This window comes from Drosophila albomicans, chromosome X, assembly GCF_009650485.2.
Source record: "Drosophila albomicans strain 15112-1751.03 chromosome X, ASM965048v2, whole genome shotgun sequence".
Taxonomy (NCBI): Eukaryota; Metazoa; Arthropoda; class Insecta; order Diptera; family Drosophilidae; genus Drosophila; species Drosophila albomicans.
The window spans coordinates 22,826,909-22,849,985 of NC_047627.2; the positions used below are offsets into that span (position 1 = coordinate 22,826,909).

The window sequence follows — 23,077 nt, forward strand, 5'->3', positions numbered from 1 at the left end:
AACGCCAAATGTACAATTTCATTGCAACATTATCATCTTTTGCTCATACTTTATTTCTCTGATTTGAACATATTAGCATTGAAAAGCATACAAAGCGCTTGATTTAATAATTAGTTGGAATATTTTTTTCATTACTGAAAAATAAATAATTGGTTGAACAATCGCTGTGCGTCTGTATGCAATTCGATAGGCGCGAATGAGACAACACTAGTGCATCTGCGCATAAAAGCAGTATAGATAGCAGCTTGTGTTTGGTACTAACTACACACACAGCCGCATACGCTGCACGCACAGTAAATATATGAATTATTAACAAATTATCTAATTAAATGGTATGTTGCGACTTGGCGAATAAGATACTGCAATAAATACGCCGAAAAGTGGAAAGCAATTAGAGAAAATATAATTACCAATAGCGATCTAAGGTAAGTGAACAACAAATGCATAATGCTTATTAAATGCCATATGCTCTGCAGAGTGTAGCGCATGCCATACGACGAGGGTTTCTGTAAATGGAGGCTGCTGTTTTGTGTTTTGTTGTTGAGTTGAGCGTGTGTGCAATTGACTAGAAATTGTTTTTTTTTTGTTGTTTTTTTAAATGTGTCGCAAAGCCAATAACAAAAACGGACAACAAATCGATTTCAGTTTGAAACACATTCAACTTGCCACCACCAAGCATACAACACGAGGCAATAATTGCAATAAAGCGCCAGCGAGTAGTGGGAAAAACAAAAACGCAAACGAAAACAGTGCAAACAGTTTTCCCCCCACTGCTGCTGCACGAGGAGACGCTGTCTCTAAAGCTTAACGGCGCTGCAGTAAATACAGTTGGACTTGAAGCTTTTTTTTGCAAGCGAAAAAAAACTTAAGCATTTGACAGTATTAACAACAACTACAACAATAATAAGAGGTGCAGGACATTGAAGCAGCAGCAACGCAGAGACTATTGAGAAACCTTGAAACGCATTCAAACACAACACACGCATAGACTTACACTCACATATAGATCTATTGCGTGAGAGCGAAAGAGCAAGACGCTCACGTACACCCACACTACACACACACAAGCGTGCAGCACACGGACAAGCACACACACACACACAGGCAGCGGGAACAGCAGGCGAAGCCATGAGTTCGGTAATGTAAACAAAATGCATAGAGACCAAAAATGTGAATTAATTGAAACATTTGTATTCTTTAGCAATATTCGAACGTGGAGAATCTGTCGCCACAGACGATCAGACAGGTGATGAAGGAGCTGCAGGATATGGAGACAACGCCACCCGAAGGCATCAAGGTGCTGATCAATGAGAGCGATGTCACCGATATTCAAGCACTAATCGATGGTCCAGCTGGCACTCCATATGCCGTTGGTGTGTTTCGCGTCAAGCTGACGCTGAGCAAAGATTTCCCACAGACACCGCCAAAAGCGTATTTCCTCACCAAGATATTCCATCCGAATGTGGCCGCCAATGGCGAGATTTGTGTGAACACATTGAAAAAGGATTGGAAACCCGATTTGGGCATTAAACACATACTGCTTACGATTAAATGCCTGCTCATTGTGCCCAATCCGGAGTCGGCGCTTAACGAAGAAGCCGGCAAAATGCTTCTCGAGCGTTATGATGATTATTCGCAGCGTGCGCGCATGATGACCGAGATACATGCCCAGGTAAGCAGTTCGCAAAGTGGACAATTCACCATCTTATCCGCTCTTTCTTTGGGTTTTTTAGCCGGCCAAATGCGGAGGTGCTGCTGCTGCCAGCGATGCCAAAGATGATGATGGACCATCGACGAAGAAACACGCTGGTCTTGACAAGAAGCTGCAGGATAAGAAAAAGGAGAAATTGCTGAAGGAGAAGAAGCGTATGCTCAAGAGATTATGAGAGGCATAAGTCAAGACAGCAGATCAGCCAGCCAGCCAGAGGGAGAGAGACAGCGAGAGATACAGAGCGAGAGGGAGAAAAAAGAGAAATACTACAATAAAATGGAGCAGTAAATTACATATTTGGCACAACAACAACAACTAAAAGAACATCAACAGGAACACCAATGAACAGATTCTACATTAGATACTATTTGAAAAATCAAAAGTGAGCCGTTAGACAAACGAGATCTGAATCAGAGCGAGAGGTAGAGAGCGAGAGAGAGACAGAGAAATATAGATAGAGGAGTGTACATGAAAGGAAGGAATCAAAGGAATGATCGAAATAGCGACCAAGCAAACCACTCCAAAGAAAATGCATCCAGTTAAATATACGAAACAAACATAAATATAAAATAACAATACTTAAGAATGGAAAAGCGAAGCCGAAGCAAAAAAACAACTCTGGTTGAAGTCTGTGCAACACTTCGGTGCGTCCCAGCAGATAGATCAGATATAACAGTTACGATGAGAGACCGATATTAGATTGTAGACGAAACGAAACTGATGAGAAGAAGATAATGATGATCCTATATATATATAAATACATATATATATATATATATATATATATGTATAATTTAGTGCTGCCCTAGCCCACGTCCTCGTCTCCATCCTCCTCGCCTTCTTCATGCCCATTTTTCAAGAATCGTAGCATAAATTATATGTGTATTTGTAATTAGTTTAAACATTCAACTCACCCATCTCCCAGTCAGTCCCCTAAGAAGAAAGCATCACCAGCATGTGTAGCGTTATGCGTATAGATCATATTTATTGTGAGCTTACAGTTTTATTATTTTTTTTTAATTGTTCTCTTTGACATTCGTGCGTTTCAATTAAAAACAAAGATTCTACTTAAACTAAGAACACAACAAAAACAAAACAAAAAAACGGAAGGAGAAGAAGCAAAGCAAATAATATTTATTGAGAAATTGAAAGAAATCGAAGATCCTTGAACATGTGATTGATTATTATAATCCTATCGTTATATCAACAACAACTACCAAATTCATATTGTGAAATATACGAGACGATTTTCAAATTATAATCACGTTTCCGGGAACTTCGCACAACAAAATGTAGTATCATATTTTGGTTAGACATTTAGGTTATAATAAAAAAACAAAATACAAAAAAAAAAAAAAAATGATAAATGAAAAAAATGATGTGCCCTTCTGATTGATAATACGAGTACTATAAACAGATACAAAATTTCTAAATGCTTAACTGCTAGAAGATTTCCAAACATGCAATCTTTCAATTCAATTATCGTAGTAGTTCAAAAGCATAACAAAAAAAAACAAAAACCTTTCGTTGAATTTGTTCACACAACAAAAAACAAAAGCGTAAAATGGAGTCATCCATTTTCAATACCCAACAACAAATTTATAATAAATAAATTCGCCATTTGAGAGTACACAATTGTTGTAACTGTATGTAAAATAAATTTGTTGGAATGTTACGAGGGATAAGGAACAACAAAGCGGAAGAAATACTTTCTTATCGTTTGCATTCAAAAATAGAAAAATATCGTTGATAACATTAAGTAATCGATAATGATTTTGAAATTTGTGTGTGACCGCAAGCTGGTAACACATTTTTTTGGTATGTTGGTATATTTCCGAATTGGGGTATAAAAAGCGCGGTATTTGAAATAACTGGTACTTTGATCTTTCGATAAATAAAATAACATTTTAAAAATGTACATCGATACATGCATGCAAAGTAATCGAATGTATGATCAAAGTGAAAGTGAAAAGGACGCGCAAAGTTTTCTTTCAAGTTCCGGAAATTGGCGCGGACTAAAAAAGTGTGTTTATTGTGTGATTTGTTTCCTGCTGCGCTTGAGTGTCAAGGACTTGCAGCAAATACATTTTATTGATAAGTGGAAACCAAGAGCCGGAAAATTTACTGCAACTGAAATTTTTTTAACGTTCTTTGCTAACGGCCACTGACCCAGGACATGGAGCGTCACTTTTGCTAATTATGCGTCGCCTAATCCAAAACGCCCATCAACTGGACGGCAAGAGGCGTGGCGTGGCTGACCTCGTTCCGACTGTGATGGAGCTATTGTTGCTGGAGCGCGCTGTGCTAATTGACAGCAGCCCACATACCGTTAATATTATGCAGACTTGTGAAGCAAAAGCCGCTGGGAATGCGCACACACATGCAAGCATATATGTATGTGCATGTGTATGTATGTAAATGGGAACGAAAAGGCGGGAACACAACACAAACATTCACAGAGAGGTGCGTTCATTCACAAAACACGCATTCAACCTGAAGCGAGCATGTTAGAAGAGTGCAGGTGCTGCATGAAAGCAGGATGTGGGGTAAGCATTGTTATTTCCGTCCCTCTTGTACTCATTCCCATTCCCATTTCGGTGCAATGCAATTGCGTTGATTACCAAGACACGAACTTAAGTGATAAGCGAGACAGCTGCTTGGAGCGTATTTAATAGAACTGACATTCTGCTCCAATTATTGCATATGTATAATATAAATGTACAATGTGTGTATAGAATGTTGAAATGAAAAGCTTAGTGATCTGCAAGCTGTACGTTTGCGTTCAAAATGCAAGTGCCAAGAGCTTTCATGCGTTGCGCTTTGCCTTAAAAGCTCCTTGCCGTATTGACCGTTACAAAAATGTCAGCTCTAGCTGCAGTTGTTACTAGGTTACATTACGTTCGTTCGTTCATTCGTTTGTTCATTTGTCGACTCGGCTTTGTAACGGCCGAAGCTTCGGCATGCTTCGGTCGTTTCAGCTTCGCTATTCGTTGTTCGTGAACAATTGCGATGTGTGCTTAAATGGGAACACTTGGCGCTTGTCGTGTTCAGTTAGCGGCTGCCCGTAAGCAGAAACAGTACGTTGACTCCAGAGGCGGAGCGGCGAACGAAACGCATTAATAACAAACACACAACACAATCAGAACATATTCTTTTGGCACGCGGCAAAGTCAGCGCACACAAAACCAAAAACCAAGAGCAGAGAATCGAAGTTCTAATGAAACTCTCTCCTCCCCCGCTCACACACACCGGACACATCACAGCTCACACACCGCAGGCCTAACAGCAAGTCGAAAGTTGGGCAAAGACAAATATTTGAAGCTCGATTTGGATGTACAACAAAAAACAAAAAAACAACAAAAAACGCGCGCGCAACTTTCAACATTTGGGACGCTGTGTGTGTGTGTGTGTGTGGTTAAGTGAGCCTGTGTGTGTGTGTGTGTGTGTGTGAGCGTGCTTTGCCGTCTGCCGTTTGTCGACTGTTGTTGTTTTGTTGTGTTGTGTTTTGTTTCCTTTCTTTTTGTTGTTGTTTTTTGTTAAGGTGCTAACACGAATGAAAAAAAAAAAACAGAAAACAAAACATACTGGATTCTGTGAAAGTGTATGTGTGTGTGTGTGTTTTTTTTTTTTAAATGGTTTCCATGTTGCCTGTGTGTGCTTAACATTTGCTGTTATTGTTCATCTCAAATTCCAGAGCAGAGACATATCATAAAGTGAAAAATATTTGAACTAGCAAAGCAAGAAATCCTATAAATTGAAATTGAAAGCAAAAGACATAATCAAACAAATCAAAAACACAAACTTCAAACAAATAAATTAATAATAATCAACAGCAGCAGCAGCCGGAAATCATAAATTGAAAGATGTTAAGCATCAAGAACAACTTCATATATTACCGAGCCCTCATCAGTGATTTAAATTTCAAGCATCTTAGTTTCTAAGGAGTCCATCTGAGAAGTGAATAGAAGAAGAAGAAGAAGGGAAGTGAAGTGAGGAAGAAGCAGAAGTAGAAGAAGAAGCAGAAGGAGCTTCCAAGGCGACAAACTTATCCAAGTTCTACACAGGTAAGAAATACACACTCTGTTGTTGTTGTTGTTGTTTTTGTTTTTGTTGTTTCTGTTTCGGTTTCTGTTTTTGCTTTTAGTTGTCGTTACGCTCGTTACTCTCGTTTTTCCACATTCATTATTATGATGCTGCTGCTGTGTTCCTTAATTATACTTACAGCTGAATATCTCTTAATGTTTGTATGTTTTTTTTTTTTTTGGTGAATGTACTCGAGTCATTCGCAATTATAATTACAGAACTAAATGTGTGCACTTATTCCTCACACACACACACACACACACGCACATTTCCATTCGTGCTCATCCCATCTCTCTCTCTCTCTCTCGCTCCCTCATCTTTCATCGCATCGCATTAATTCAACATCTTAATGCGCATTAGTAATTAAAAGTATTCAGCGCCTGTTGCAGGCCAAACGCAATTACAATTTGAGCTCTGATTGACTTTCAATTCTTCTTCTTAATCAAACCCTAAATTCCAGGTTGGAATAATATTGAAAAGAAGAGTTAAGAAACCTTTATTCGATATAAGAAATAATTCAGAATGCATAAGGGAGACTGATGAAATTAAAATATAAGTAAGAATTAAAAGTATTTCTATCTCTCGATTCAGACCCACACATTTAAGAGCAGTCAGATGAAGATAATCATTCGATTAGCTGCTCATTAAAGCAGTTCCAAGATTTTGACTATTTACTTCGTATTTTGAATTTATCTGCATTTGCCAGACAATTAGAAATATCTCGGCTTGTTTTGATTAGACACAGACAGACAGACGAACAGGCAGACAAATGGACAGACGGACAGACAGACAACGATCAGACGACAGCTAAACAAAGTCAGAAACACACAAAAATTGTTGCCTACATTTGGGCGTTTGATTCAAGTTTATTTACGTGCGTCTTTACATCTTTCGAGTGTGTCCCAAGGCTTTGCGTTGCCTTCGCTGTGCAGGGACTGAGGATTGAGAGTTGACCTTTACCTTTTCGTCTCATCTTTCGCAGGTATTTGGGTATTTAAATGAATGCCTAATGTGGCAATTATCACTGCGAATTTGAACTGCAACCGAAAGCGCAGTAAAATTGTTACCACAAACAAATGCTAATGCCAATTTGACACCCACGAATGAATTGTGAAAATCAGAGCTAGGCCCAAATTAGCTATGCATCCAGTTGCAAAGGGCAAAGCTACAAAGCCTAGTGTAAATGATGATGATAATTGCAGAGCTCTGAATGTATTTTATAGTTTTGTGCACGTAATTTCGATGCGCCTGCAAGCTATAGAAAAAATAATTCGAAAATTTAATCGAAGTGTTATAATTATGCGTTAATTGTACTTCAAAACAACGAAAATTTGACATTTTGTAGACAAATGTTCATAGCCTTAAGCAATTTTTTTTAAGTGTTTTTTTTTTAAGATATCAAATTTTAAGACGAATGTTCTTGATTTTAGAAACTGGTATTTTTTTCAGTGTACGAGTGAATAAGTTTTTGAAAAGTGCTTCGCTCATATTTTCATAGAACTAGCGAAAACTGTGTTCGAAGTCGACTGGAATTAAACTTTTTAAAGTATTTCTTTTTAAAGTCGAATTTCGTAAATAGTTTTACTGATAGAATTTTCATGAAATTGAATTATTTGAATAATTGATTCGCATGCGAGGTATTTCAAAGTCCTCCATCACCATCTATTTTTTGTGGCTCCCTTGTTTAATTTGTATTTTTCATATTTTGTGTTTTTATCGTCGTCGTTGTCGAGTAGTGTAAACAAAATCAAAAATGCCGTACATGTCCTTTGGCGATTTCGTTTTCGTTCTCGTTTTCGTTGTTGCAATATTTTGATTTCCTTTCGCTGGATTTTGTGTGTTTTTTTCGGTGCTTTAATGTGCTCTATGCTCGACCTGTGTGTTTTTCCTCTGTCGAGCTGTTCATTTAATCTGTGGCCGGCATCCATGTCGTATACGTTATTTTTGGGGTTGGCATAATGGCGGGACATGCTCCTGACTCCTGTAAAAGTGCTTATTAAATCTGTTGCTTCATGGCCTAAGCTAAAGCAAGAACGAAGAAGACGAAGGAGCAACGAGGAAGGAGGAAGGAGCTGCCAGGTGTGCTTTGCATCAGGTTCGTTGACATGTGTTTGGCGACGGAGGCGGGGGGCGGGAGGCAAGTTGGAGGACAACGTTTGCCTAGTCTGGGCAAATATGTTATTCAAAGTTGATGCTGAATTGATTTGCCAAGTTTTTTGCCGTTGTGTTGAGGCGCTTCAATGTTCAATGTTCTTTCAATTTCCCATTTAGCATTTTCAATTTTCACTTGCATTAATTTCATTTTTTTGTGCCGCTGTTTGTTCGCTCTCGCTCTGTCTATCTTGTTGGTTTTTCATTACGATGAGTACTTAAATAAAGTCTCCTTGTTGTTGTTGTTGCTGTTATCGTTATAAATATATGTATGTACATGTCAATTTTTTTTGTGTGATTGTTATTGTTATTCTCTGTGCTTGGCCACGGTTTATTTGATTTGTATTTTGATTCTATTTCTATTTAAAATTTGCGCAAACAAAACGAAAAACTTTTGCTGCTTTGAAATATACGTATATAGTATATCTGTATACCATGGCATACGAAATACACTAAATGTATGAAATATAATAAAATCTGTTGCCGCCAGAAGGCAGAGAAGCCAAAAGCCCGACGGCGAGGCGTGCTCTCTGTCAAAGACGTGCTCCAGTCCTCTTCTTCTTCTCCTCTTCTTTACTTGCTGTCCATCTTTATCGAGTATATTATGTCTGCGTTGTTTACTTAATATAATATATCGCAGCCACAGCTGCTGCTGACTTTGGCCGGCATTGCCCGCGCTCATCAAACACTATTTTTCCTTCCACTCCACGTAAATATTTACTCGCTCATTGTCGCATTAATTTATGTTAATTTTATGCAATAACATTTACATTTCGTTCGTGTGTGTGTAACAAAAGAGTATATCGAACTATAGCAATTACATTTTTATTGAATTTAAATCAATTGTGTGTGCTTGCAACTTTATTGAAGTTAATACTTTGCAAACATTTCTCCTGCGCGTTGCGTTCACAGTTTATTTGTGCTCAAATTAATATCTGGCTAACTAATGTAGTTTTCCTATCAATAAGTTTTCAGTTTTGTCAATGCTTGCTGCTATTGTTTTATGTTTAAAAAGATCTTTGAATTAAATGCAGAACTAAATGTCGAAAGGGAATTTCAATTAAGTTGCTGAACTTAAGCTGCAAGAACTTAAAATTGAAATTGAAAACAAGTAATAAAGATACAGTCGAGTGTGCTCGACTGTGAAATACCCGCTATTAAATTGAAAATAAATAATAAATAAACTAATATACTATAAAATATACTAAAACTATACTAAAGAATATATTTGGTATATTGATATAGCAATACATTCAAATTTTACTAGATTTTCAACCAATGCAGTCTGAAAATATACCTTTATTATTATTTAATTATACCACAAAAATACCACATACAATATTGAAATTAATATTAATTTAAAAATATACCAAATTCATATATCTCAAAAATACCAAAGGTAATATTTTTTATATCGATATAGTTATATACTTAATATTTCCTTTGCTATTTTTGCGATATATACAGTTGGTATATTTTAAAATTAAATATACATTTCAAAATCCATTCAAAATATACCATGGAGTACAAAATATACCAGATTGCCTTTCAATGCAGTCTGAAATTATATCGAATTATTATACTTCAAAAATACTAAAAATATACCAAATGGTATATTTGGTATATCGATATAGTATATACCACAGATTGCAAAATAGTGTGCAAAATATACCAGATTGTCGAATAATTGACAACGTTTTTCAATGAATGTTATACATGCTATTTTTGATTTACGTATACTTATTTTTTGGGACTCGAAGTCAGGCGGCATTAAGCTGAAACTTCAACGTCGCTGCTTGATAGGGATTTGCTGTTGATTGCACAACACAAGCGACTGACTGCGCATGAGATAGAGATAGAGATTGATATAGCTATAGTTATAGCTATGCGTGTGCTTTGCCTCAAGTGTAATGCCATAAGCTAGAGTCCCAAAAGGGCAGCTGACTGCTGTCGCGGTTAAATGTGCGACTGCTGCGAAGTTTGCTCGACTTGCAAGCACGCCGGACAATCGATGAAGATTTTAGCACTTTGCTGGTTTTTGGGTTTTGATTTTCTATGAGGGTTGCGTTCAATGTCATCCTAGACTTTGTTGCTTTACACAAATCAAATGCAGCACCACAAAAAAGAAAAAAACACGAACTGCGATTGTGAATTGAGGTTAAGGATGCTGGCACAGCGGGGCGCAGGCAAACCGCAAGCGGAGGACGAATCTCAGCATCAGCATCAGCATTGAGAAGTGTTTGCCACATGCAAATGAGCCTCAAAGTCACAGCACTTACTTTTACGGCACACATACGTACATGTGTGTAAAGCGAGTAATCGATATACAATTAACATAACAAATCATCGAACGAAAACAGAATTCGCCTTGCACCTTTTTTGCTTTGCTTTTTCCTTTTCCTTTTTACTGTCAAAGTGAAACTCGCGGCTGAAGATCTGCCACAAAATACTTTCCATCTTGCTCGCATCAATTAAGTCTTAAAAAAGTAACACAAATTTCAATGTTCAATGACTATACGTATACGTAATGCTATTTTCTAATTGCGTATACGTCAGGTCGAGAGTTTCAATTGGGATGAATAAATGATCGAAGTTTAACATTTATTTTCAATTTGGATAAATGATATGCTGATGTTTTCAATATAAGAGTTTTAAATGCAAAATTTGTTTTCATTACGTATACGTAATGTCAAGTTAAGAGTTAGAAGAAATTACTTCCAATTGAGATGATAGAAATTTTACATTTATTTTCACATCTGTCACAAAATACATTTGAATTTGCTCGCTTCAATCAAATTTTGATCAAGTCTTAAAAACAATACAAATTAAAGTGGAAACCTTGTTGATTACGTATACGTAATGCATTCATCTTATTGTGTATATGTTAAGTTAAGAGTTAATAAAAATTATTCCCAATTTCTATCAAAGCTAACACTTATTTTACTCGCTTCAATTAAACTCAGATCAAGTCTTAAAAAATAATAAAAATTAAAGTGGATTACGTATACGTAATGACATCATCTTATTGCATATACGTCAAGTTAAGAGTTAGTAAAAATTACTTCCAATCGAGATCGAAGCTTAACATTTATTTTGAATTTGGATAAATTATATAAATGGAAATTTATTTTTGTTGCGTATACGTAATATAAATTGCGCATACGCCAAGTCGAGCAGGCTGAGTGCAAGTGAACTTATTGACTGCTCTGCACTTTGTGTCTGGGTTGCAAAATTGCAGTTGTTGTGCAGCAGCAGGAGAATGAAAACGTAAATGAAAATGAAAATGAAAAATAGCTGCAGTTGGCTCTGTGAAATGTTTGTTTGTGGAACTTGTTGTGCTGAAAACTCATTCGTTTCACTTTGACGCCCGTCTGAAGAGACAGTTTCTGTTTAAGGAGTTGGGGCAATGCGGAATGGGGAATGGGGAGCGTCGTATTTTATATGCTAATGCGTTTAAAATCATTCAAATGTTCTGTGTGTGTGCGTCTTTCACATAACACACGATGTGTTCTGTCTGCCATATGCTTTCGGCTTTCGGCTTGCTGCGGCACTTTTCAACTTTTCTGTGAGCTGTCGCTCGGTTTCTGAAAATGCCAGTCAACAAAAAAAAAAAGAAAAGAATGCAAAAAAAAAAGAAATTTGTATAAATATTTATGACTGTGCGAGTGTGCGTGAATTTGTTTTAAAGCGAGAGCTGCTTCAAATGCTGCCAAGCGTCAAAAAACAAAACAAACAAAGCAAAAAAACAGAAAAACAGAAAAAAAACGAAAAAAGTGAGAAGAAAGAAATGTATATTCATATATAGACATATATATTATGTATTTGATGCGTGTGTAGATGAAAATAAAACACAAATCGTTTTGTTCGTCTACTTTCCCCCTCTGTCTCTCTCTGCTTCGGTCCGTCTTCGCTTTTGAAATGGGTAAGAAAAGTGAAATAAGATAAATGAGCCAATTTGACTTTACGTGCGTGCCAACACACACACACACACACAGACACAGACATAGACAGACATTCGCACATAGATACACACTTGTGCAGTGCGTATTTGGCGAGTTGTTTCCCAGTGGGCAAATGAGAGCGCCCTTAGAAGTAGACAACAACGCTTCTTATACTCGTTACCTAATTGGGCAGAAAGGGTATGCTAAGCAGGTGTTGCCAAAAGGCACTTTTCATGCCAATTTGCAATTGACGATTTGCCATTTAAGAGTTGAAGTTGCTGCGAAATTCATATTTAACTACTTTTATATTCCACTTCTGCTTAGGACGTATATAAAAGTCAAAGTCACTCGCCTGCAGTTTTGCTTCTATTTATATTGCTGCTTCAAAATAGCTTCGAAATGCATATTAAATTATTTTTATATTCCAATTCTGTTTAGAGTTCTGTTTATTACGTATTTCAAAGTCGAAATTAATCATACCCAGTTTGCTTTTAATTTATTTTGCTACAAGCTTCGAAACTCGCATTTGATCATTATTTGTATATTCTAATTCTGTTTAGAATTATATGTAGCGCGTATTTTAAAGCCGATGCCACTCGGCGGCAGTTTGCTTTGATTATATTTTGCTTTAAACTTTAAATTAATCAGTCAAGTAGCTACTTTAAAATAGCTTCAAATTTCATATTGAACTATTTTTATATTTCAATTCTGTTAAAAGTTTTGTGTAGCGCGTATCTCAAAGTCGATGCCACTCGCTTGCAGTTTGCCTACTATTTATTTTGCTACAAGCTTAATGACTGCCTGCTGCCGTCGAAAGCATTTTGCCAAATCTCTTGAAACCAAATGCAAAAACATGAATTGCTTTTGTGTGTGAAATACATGTTTGTGGTTTACCAACAAAATACTTGTGTATTGTTATGAATGCGACCTTAAACCGTGATGGAGATGGAGACGGAGACAGAGAGAGCGGGAGCTGATGATGATGTATTGTAAAAGTCGAGCTGCAGCCTTTGGAATGAGAGTCAATCGCTTGCCGCATAGCTGCGGTTGTTAAATGCAATAATCATTTAGCCAGTTCGCCAAATGTTTGTTGATTTTGTTAACAGCCAGCGAGAATTCTGATCCCGATCCCAATCCCGACCCCGACCCCGACCCCCAACTTGTCTCGACCTCGATGTGGAGTCTGTGTGTGCGGAATGCGAAAGCAAATGTGAATGCGAATGTGAATGCGAGTGTGTGAATATGAATGCCAATGTGCGTGCGAGCTTAGCCGCAAAACGAAAACAAAAACAAAGGGAATGGCAAAAAGCAAAACGCAAAGAGAGAGCGAGAGGGAAAGAAAAGCCATTAGGATTCGGGCGGTGTCAATGCACTTTTAGTCATGTTTTTCCCATTGCCAGCCAAGTTCTCAGCTCAAATCGGATATTTATTGATATTTAAATTGACTTTCAGTGCGTGACGCAGCCATTTGCCAGTTGCCACAATTCGCAACTGTTTCTTTCTTTGTCTTGCGAAATGTACTTTGACAGCACTGAAAAGTAGGCAACACTTTTTCGTGCGCTTGTGTCTATCGACTGCTGAAAAGTAGGCAATACTTTGCTCGCTTTTCATTCGCTATTGTCTTATTATTATTATTTAATTCGAGTTCGTCTTTTAATCGCAACTGTTTCATTGTTTGCTTTACTTTATCAGCCCTGAAAACTAGGCAACATTTTTTGTTCGTCTCTGTCTTTCGACTGCTGAAAAGTAGGCAACACTTTTTGTCTTATTGTATTTAATTAGAGTCCATCTATTAATCAATAGCTGCCCGCTTCTCTCTCTCTCTCTCTCTCTCTCTCTTTGTCGATTTATATATTTGTTGTATTATGATTGAGTAATAAGCTTTATCAGACAACTCGCTTCCGGCGACAACTGTTGCCTCCCCCTTTCACGTTTCTCGTTTCTCCGTTTCTCGTTTTGTCACCAAGTGCATCGAGAGTTGTTTTTGTTTCGAAATTAATCCGTTGCGACGCTTAGTGTTCGATTCGGGTATTGCTTAATAAACCTAATCAGCATTCGCGTTCGCTGACACGAAGCGAGAAACGCAGCAACAAAGGCGAGGCGGGGCTAAAATTAAACCCGCTAAGCTCGCAGTCTTGCAATATGGCCCAATAGTACAATCTATGTGCTTTGTCGTCAAACTAATTATGAGTAGAGACAGCGAGTGAGTGAGAGACGTAGAGAGGGAGTGAGGCAGAGAGGGAGAGAAAGGGCAAGGCAAGGCAGAGGGACAGCTGTTATCTTATCAGTCAGCCAGCAGGCGTGAGCAGCAACAGCAGCGACATAGACAAGTCCTTCGCTGTCTATGGCAAAAGGCAATCATGCCAGCGACACACATACATATGTATCATGCTTTCTCTCTCCCTCGTTTGTCTTGCTGTTGTTGTTATCCATTCATTGTTCTTATTGCGGCTGGCTGGCTGGCGTATTTGTTTAACAAACGCAATTTGAGCTCGAGGTCAAAGGACAAAAGCAACGATTAAATATCCACAAGTAAAAGCCACTCTCTCGCTCCCCTCTCTTTCTCTCTCTCTACCACGGTCTCTTATAAATGGCCGCCGAAAAATCAAAGTTTCGATATTGCGCATACGACACGTGTCTCGCAATATTAAATTGCAGCATACGCAGAATTCCCAGAATATTTATTGAGCATTATGCAAATGATTGCAGTAAATATGAATTTGCATAATTTCATAATTGAGATTTGAATTGAGTTTTATTATTGTTGAATTGCAATTATTCATTTTAAAATATATCAAATTAAAATACCGCAAAAGTACTAAAACATACCAACGGCTATATTTAGTATATTGGTACAAAATATATCAGATTGTCAGCCAAAGCAACTAATAGTGTGGTGTTCGTTTAAAAATATACCAAATTAATATACCAAAAAATCCTAAAAATATACCAAATGCTTCGATGTGGTACAAAATGCAAAATATACCAAATTAATATATCACAAAAATACTAAAAATATATCAAATTGATTGGTATAGTATTACATGCAAAATATACTACATTAAAACCGCACAAAAATACTAAATATATAAACAAAGTCTATATTTGGTATACTGGTATACTATATATACTAGATTGTCAGCATTTTTGCCCATACAAAGCCATTTCTTAAACAACTTCTGCATTTTTCATCTGATCGCAACCAAATCAGACATCATAAAAACTATAGTTATTATTTTGTGTACCGTAACTCGAGACTCTAGCTTCGTTGTATACTATAGGAGATGCCTCTTTCTGCTTGTTAGCGGGTATAAAAAGAAAGAATGAATATGAGCAATGCCAGCTGCCCACACATAACTCTCGCTTTGTGACGCAAATGTCATCCAAACAAACAGCTGCACTTCAATATTGCATTGACAGCAAAAAAAGTTTAACTGCAACTGTAAAAACTCAATAGCCGATAGACCAATTTTTTGCTTTTTAATAATAAATATGAGGGATTTTGTTTTTTAATATTTACCAAGCGCCTTTGATTGAAACTTTGTGAAGAAATTCTTTATGGCGGCGTCGTCGGCAGCCTAGTCAAAATTTTAATAAATGATGCACGCGAATCAATGAAAAAAATATTAATATAAATCGTGGAAATTTACAGAAGATGTTCGACTCTTTGAAATGCAATCATTTTGAAAATGACATAAATCGGCACGATTCAACGTTATTTTGAGTGGGTGAAGTATTTAATCAAAATCTGTGGATTGCAATAAAAGTAATTTTATATGGCAAATATGCCAATCGACATCGACTTTATATATATGGTATATACTATATATGTAATATGTTTTATGCTGCTGCCGCCGCCCACGTATGATAAAAATATATATGCATATAAAAATAACTCTATCGATGAGATAAGATATTATTGTGATTGCATTTGCGTAAATCATTGAAATAATTTGCTTCACTTCTAATTGGGGGCCCAACTGGATGGCATTCGTCCGACTGTGAAATACCCGATAGCTGTGAACTGTGGGCGGATTGAGACACAACTCGGCGCAGATATATCAATTCGTGTTTGAATGCTTATCAAACGCGTGTGTGTTTGTTTGATGGTGGATGTAGGGAGTGGGAGAGGGAGAGGGAGAGTAGTTGTAGTTGTATATTTAGCGACATACGTGTTTGCATGTGTCTTTAATTATAATTGGACTGATCTATTTAAATGTTACGCAGCACCTTGCGACGACCGCGCAATTCCATTACACGCGAGCAAAGCAAATGTGCGGTGTGGCGGCAAACACTGAATCAAACAACAACAAATAAACAACAGCACAGCACACAGAACACAGAACACAGCACACAGCTCAACAGCAACCACAACGATAAAGCTAGAACAGCAAAGACTCGACTGTGAGATACGCGTTACCCAATTACAATGAAAGCAGTACTATATCGATATACCAAATACAATTTTGATATATTTTAGTATATTTTTGGTATTTTAGCTCGGTATATTTTAAGCATAATATAACAGTTCGCTATATTAGTATGTATATTAGTATATCGATATACCGAATAAAGCTTTTGGTATATTTTTGGATTTTTTCGGCTTGGTATGTTTTAACTTGAGTATAACAGTTTGCCAAAATTTTGTATATTACTATACCGATATACCGAATACATGTTTCGGTTTTTTTTTTTTTAGTATTTTGTTGGTAGCTATAATACCGAACTATTATATTATATCAAAAATTATATTAGGTATATCGATATACTACTATATTTAAAACATACCATAAAGTAGAAAATATACTGTATTCGGTATATACTACTAATATAGTATATAGTAGTATACCAACTAAAGCAATTAAGACTCGGCAGCTGCAGCCATATAAAATTTCTTTTTTGTCAAAGATGCCTTCTTCTGTCTGTTGTCACACATATTTATAATACCTTTCTACTCAAAGGATAGCGGGTATTAAAGGGGAGTTGAGCTTAGCAGTGAGGCGGAGCAAAGGGAAGGCATATAAACTAATCAACGACAGCATTTTGGCCGATGTGTTTAAATATACATGAGTACTTCGTTCTCTCTCTTTTTTTCCCTTTCGTCCTCTTTCCCTCTAACTCTGTATGTGTGTGTGTGTGTGTGTGAAGTGTGGCATAAATTAGGCACATGTTGCGCCAAAAAACTTGTCTTTTGCTACGCAATTTGGTGAACACTCGTCGCTCGCTCCACTTGAACTGGCAACAACCACCGCGAACCAAAACCACTAGCGGATCTTTTTCTGTCTGCGACTAAAAGTATCGATTTGCCACACTTCACCCTAAGTTGTGTTAACTGTGCTCGACTGTTAGGCACTTGTTGTACATACGAATTATAACAGAGCAGCACAATATTTATGTTTAATTCGATGTGTTCAAATAATTGAGAAATAAAAAATACTCTAGATTTTAAAATTTTTTTAAATTTTGAATTTTGAGTTGGAAAATATTCTCACGTGATGAATATACTAGTTTTGGTATACCAAATATAGCCTCCGGTGTACTTAAATATTTTATTAAGTACATTATTTTGGTGTATTTTTAGAGTATGGTGAAAATGCTTTAATATATGGCAAATAAATCAAATTTCTGATTAGCTTCTATTATTAACTAAATTAATTTCAATATGAAAGAGTATTTTAACTTGTATTTGTAATTTCTGTTTAACACGGTTTACTATTTGAAATTCTTTTAATGCATTGAAAGATCGTAACAAATTATCGAACTTTCTAACTTAGTTAAGCTTTATAAAACGTGCATTTCTTTTGAATCAATTCCATTTCAATCTTATTTCCGCTATAATTCGTTACTAAACTTAAACTTTAGTTGAACCGCCTTTATTTTGGAGAGAATGGAGCATGCCTGACTGCGTCATACCCTGGGCTAAGCGTGCAGCATATGTGTTTTGTCGCAGAGTATAAAAATATATACTCGCTGTGTGGTGCCTGGTAATTAAATGATAAAAATGTCACACGCACAGTCGGTTAAACAATGTTCTCAGTTGGCCAGTTGACCAGTTGAGCGGTGGGCGGCAAGGCGTGGTCAGACCTTTGGCTTGCTCCTTGCCGCCGAAAACAAAATAAGGGAAAAGCAACACAAAAAAAAAAGGGAAAAAAGAAAAATCGATAATTAAAGTTGTCGCGCTTAAAGGCAGCGAAAGGCAATTGCGAAGCAGGGGAAACTGGAAACTTCGGTTCAGCTAGAATGTTGTAAGCAGATTAATTGCGCTGGCAACACGACTGCAACAACGACGAAAAGTGCCACACACAATATACATATATATATACATATATACTTATTTATTGCGCTTAGAGGGCCATTAAGTTGACTCAATGGAGTCGAGCAATCCTTTCAGTATTTAATGCAAATATCCCTTTCACGCAATTCGCATGAATTTATCTCAATTATAAACGCAATTACGATTCGCAATCGCAATCGCAGACGCAGTCCTCATGTCGATGTCAATTATGCATTGTTATGCGCGCAGAGAGTAGAAAATTAACTGTCAACGCGTTGCATAATGAGCTCATAATAGATATCTTTTTTTTGAATCGCAAACAACACAAAACGCATTTCCTGTCGCAATCCATTGTCCTTTGTATCCTTTGACATCCTTGCTGTCATTCGCGCTGCTTGTCACTTGTTTTTTCCCCCTTTTCCAATGAGTGTACATAATATTCACGAAAGACCGAATGATATCACGCGGTTTTTACTAAACAAAAGATGTATTTTCACATTGCTCAACAGGTGGTATACGCAACTTTTCCTTAATGTGGTGTACTTCACTTTATTAGACTCCTTTTTGAGTAAAGAAAATAATTTAAGTAGACACAATTTTAAGGGAGATGTATAAAACAACTTTACGATAGTTAGTTACTTATATTTATAAATCTGTGTAGATTTAGTATATCGGGATTTCGAGCGGGGAATTAGAGGTGTTGTAATATAGAAATTGATAAGGGAAAAAGTCGAATACGAATTTGTATACCAGCTGACCATAGGGCAGAAGGCATATTTAGACTTCTATGGTATATTTCGAATGTGGTACTTTTTCAATATACTAAGTATAACCTTCAGTATATTCTAGAATTTTTGCGGCATAATTTTTATATATTGTTTCTTAATTGTTTTGTATTTAAGCGGTATATTATGTGGTATATTTTAAGAGTAATACTGCATAATATCCATAGGGCAGAAGGTATATTTCGACCTCTGTGGTATATTTTGAATATAGTACATTATCGATACATTAAGTATATAGTAGCATTTGGTATGTTTTAGTATTTTTGCGGTATATTATTAGGTATATGGTTTTGCGTTTATTAAAATGGGAAGCGAGTATTCCACAGTCGAGCTCACTTGACTGTAGTTCTCTTACTTATTTGGCATTTTCGCGGTATATTATTTGGTATATTTTAAATAAATAATACCGCAATGTTTGGTTTTTTTTTCATAAAATGGGCAGCGGGGTCTCTATAAAATATTTCACATGTTGTACTTCATCGATATACCAAATACGTCCTTTGTTATGTTTTAGTATTTTCCAGTATATTTTCATAAAAATACCACATTGTATTGCTTTTGCTAAATGGGTAGCCAGCTGCTTTAGCTTTCTCACTTGTTCACATTAAATTGTTAACATTTATTAATAGATTTAGTATTTCTGTCGACAAAAATATTGATTGTGACAACAGGCAAAATGGAAAAATTGCACTTTTTATATTTCATAACTCTGAGTGAGATTTAGATTTGCCATATTGTTCTGTTGAAATCAATCAAATCATGTTTTTCTTTACTGTGCTGTATTGTTTTGTTTTGTTTTGGAGTACACATAATTACGTGGCATTATTTATTTAATTGAACATCGACTGTGCCGCTAGTTGATGCTGATTGATGATGAAATTTTGCACTTTGGCCCAAAGTCAACAAGACACGAAGACAAGAGGAGTGAACAACGATGACACAACGATATCTGTCAGGCAAATCTGTAAAATGAAAAACGTAATAAGTATTCTGGTAGCTATAGATATAATAAATTTATGTACTGATTGAAATTCGTGGCATTCAGTCTGGACTGAAGGACGAACGGACGGAAGGACAGACGGAAAGACGGAGGGAGAGGTTGACAGTCAAGTTGCCTTTGTGCATTGCTGAAGATGTAGCAAAAGCTGAAGCGACTGCTTCCGAGTCGTCGCCTCTCTATTCAACGGGCTTCAGCATCCTGAGTCCTGCATCCCGAGTCCTGCATCCTGTCTGTGCAGTGTCGGCTCAACTGCGGCATAAAATCTGAATGCGAACTTTTGGCTGAGCAATAAAAAATGCAGCAGGTACGAACAAAAAAACGAGTTGTGATACCCTGTAAATGCACATAGTGGGGTATGCTAGGCACCCTTTGCTTGTCCATTGTGCTGGCCAGTCGGGCAGTCTCTGTTGCATTTGTGTTGCTTTTGCTGGTTCGGTTGAAATGCAAGGACTACAAATGAAGTGGCACATAGAAGATGCCTGACAGCTGCTTGAGGCATGAGGCATGAGGCAGCCAAAGGGGCGACAACAACAACAGCAAACTACAATAACAATGAGAAGCAGCTCAAGGAGAACGCGAAATTGTGAATGGCGAATGAAAATGCGACTCTTTGAATGTGAATGCGAATGTGAATGTGAATGCGGCGGCAGATGAGCTCAGCTCCTGCGGCGTATTATGTGAAATTAATTTAAATTTAAAATATTCTCTGTTCTCGCAAGTAATCTGGCTTTCCTCTCTCTCTCTCTCTCTCTCTCTCTCTGTCCACCTCGTCGCTTTACGGTATTTTAATTAAGCTTGAAATGAACCTTCAACAACTCAAATTCGAGTTTCAACTTCAACTGCAGCTGCTCTGGCAACTGGTTGCACTTCGAATGCTGCACGCGGAATGTGCATAGAATTAATTTGTATAAAGTTTTTGTTAATTGTTAGTCGGATGCCATATGTCTAAACTAATTATGCGCTTACTATATGAAAGAATGCACAGTATGGATAGTGGAATTTTATACGAAGTGCAGTGAAGGTATCAAGTGTGTGCTTCATATTTTTGCATAAAGCCATTGCATTTTAATACCTTTTATGAATTTATTTAAATAATCACGTTCTTAGAAATGAGCAAATCATTGTTTCATTGAAAAGTGTGACCAAATTCCGAAAGAAGTTGGTATTTATTAGCAGGAAAAGGTAGCGCAATAACTGATTACTAATGGATCATAAAAATTTGTAAGATTACTGTTCAGTATTATGTGCTGAATGTGCCCTTTGTTTGATAAGAATTGTGCATTATGTAAGTTTGTTTCTTGGTTTCTTAGAATTATGCATAATTCATTCACTTGTTGCTTTCTTACTTGACACTAAGCATAACAAACTTTCGAATTTACAATATTAAATTTTCGAACTATTTTTAGTAGTAATGTAATTATTTATCTTTGAACGCATTTCTTATTTTTCTGTTCACCTAAATTTGGTTTAATATTTAATAACTATAAATAGTTTGTTGATTAGTCATCAGTTTATTAAGAAGTGATAAAACTTTGACATTTATTAGCTCTTTTTAAACTAAATTGAACGTATTTCTTATTTTTTTTCTACTTAAATCGTTTGTTGAATAGTCGAAAGTTTATTAAAAAGTGTGACCAAGTTCTCATAATTAGTTGGTACTTATTATCTCTTTTTATACTCAATTGAAAAATAGGTAGATCAACGACGTATTATTTCTTAGTTTGATTTCCACTTAAATCGTTTGTCGATCAGTCATCAGTTTATTTGTTGTAGTTGTGAAAGAACCTTTATTTGCATCACAATTCTGTCAGACAGTTTTGTGGCTGAGCTTATGGTGTGTTAGCTCTGTGCTGAATCGTGATTAAAGAGTGTGTTGTATTTAATTTCGTGGTCAGCTGCTTTCAACTGGAGTGCTGAACGTGATTTTATTTAAAGCTGCCTTCGACATTCGAGCAGCATTTTGTAATCAGCACTAAGACTGCGATTGACAGCTAACAGCAGACTCGCTGGATGGCCAAGTGTAACAGTCAATCAACTTTGACAAAGGCAGCGAAAGAGTGATAGAGAAAGGGTGAAAGGGAGAGAGAGAGAGAGAGAGAGCGCAGTCTAGACCAACTTGCAACGTGCAACAGTCTAACAAAGAGACACGCGATTAAAGCGAATTACAGAATCAGAGGGAGTTCAATGAGCTGCGTGCGACAACTGTTGATGCATGCAACAGTTTTGCTTGCCACACACACACACACACACACACACACACACACACACACACACACACACACACACACACACACACACACACACACACACACACACACACACACACACATGTGTGGCAAATTTCCATTTCCTCATCGTCTATCTCTGTGCAATTGCAATGGCAATGGAAGCTGTCATCCAATCATCATTTCCGCCTGGCGCCATTTCGCGCCTCAAAAGGGAGAGCGAAGTGTGACGCATCGGGAAGCCTCTCAAAATTCTTGAGCAGCTTCTTGACACGTGTGTCCCTGGGTTCAATTACAATCAGACTGCGCCACGGGTTGCCTGGTTATCGAAGAGTCCAGCAGGATCAACGAGCTGTAGCTGTAGCTGGATGCGTATAGTTGCATTAATTAATATCGCCAATGGGCATTAATTAACGTCTGGCTTAATTACACTCTAAGCAGCAACAGCAGCAGCAACAGCTTTTCCCCTTCCTCGATTTATCAATCATTTTTCTCTTGTCTCTCTATTCGGCTTATTCACATTACTTGCTCCTTGGGCTGAATATCAGATTGCCCCCAAGCATTAAGACGCGCATTAAACGCAGCGCCCAACTAGTAAAACAATGTTCCATCTCCAATATCTAGTTACTCAACTCAACTCGGAGACTCAGAGACTCATTAGACACAGACTCCGCACTCAATCTGCGGGTTCTATTCTACTATTCGAATTCGGATTGTCTGCTTTGGCATTCAATTGCAAACAACAGAAGCAAAATGTGCATGTGCACAATTATTTTGGCCAGTTTCCAAATGAAACCCAATATTATTTACTTGTAAATGGACCGAGTCATGACTTTGCCGTTAATGAGTTAAAGCCGAAGGACAAATGTGCAACATAACTTTGTAAATTTTCATATCAAACTGAATA

General features: G+C 37.0%; 2 protein-coding genes across 6 annotated transcripts in view; both read left to right on the forward strand.

Annotated features, from left to right (window-relative positions):
* Nucleotides 1-135: 135 nt before the first annotated feature.
* LOC117573928 (ubiquitin-conjugating enzyme E2 S) lies at nucleotides 136-3,268 on the forward strand. The gene is made up of 4 exons (XM_034257453.2): nucleotides 136-425; nucleotides 477-1,137; nucleotides 1,202-1,672; nucleotides 1,734-3,268. The coding sequence occupies exons 2-4, from the start codon at nucleotides 1,129-1,131 to the stop codon at nucleotides 1,884-1,886; spliced, it is 633 nt and encodes a 210-aa protein (XP_034113344.1). The 5' UTR covers nucleotides 136-425; nucleotides 477-1,128; the 3' UTR covers nucleotides 1,887-3,268.
* Nucleotides 3,269-4,134: 866 nt separating this feature from the next.
* Nucleotides 4,135-23,077, forward strand: part of LOC117573829 (uncharacterized) — a 52,980-nt gene continuing 34,037 nt past the window's right edge. For 3 of the 5 annotated variants that reach the window (XM_034257261.2, XM_034257270.2, XM_034257292.2), the window contains exons 1-2: nucleotides 4,135-4,257; nucleotides 5,406-5,775. The gene's annotated coding sequence lies outside the window, so the exon portion shown is untranslated. Of the gene's footprint in view, nucleotides 4,258-4,726; nucleotides 4,789-5,405; nucleotides 5,776-23,077 lie in introns of those variants that run through there. The other 2 variants (XM_052003704.1, XM_052003702.1) reach the window with 2 other exon arrangements.

What these genes read in the sequence shown, in the direction of transcription:
- LOC117573928 (XM_034257453.2), top strand. An exon ending in TGACCGAGATACATGCCCAG is followed by an intron (nt 1,673 to 1,733) that starts GTAAGCAGTTCG and finishes TGGGTTTTTTAG; the next exon opens with CCGGCCAAATGCGGAGGTGC.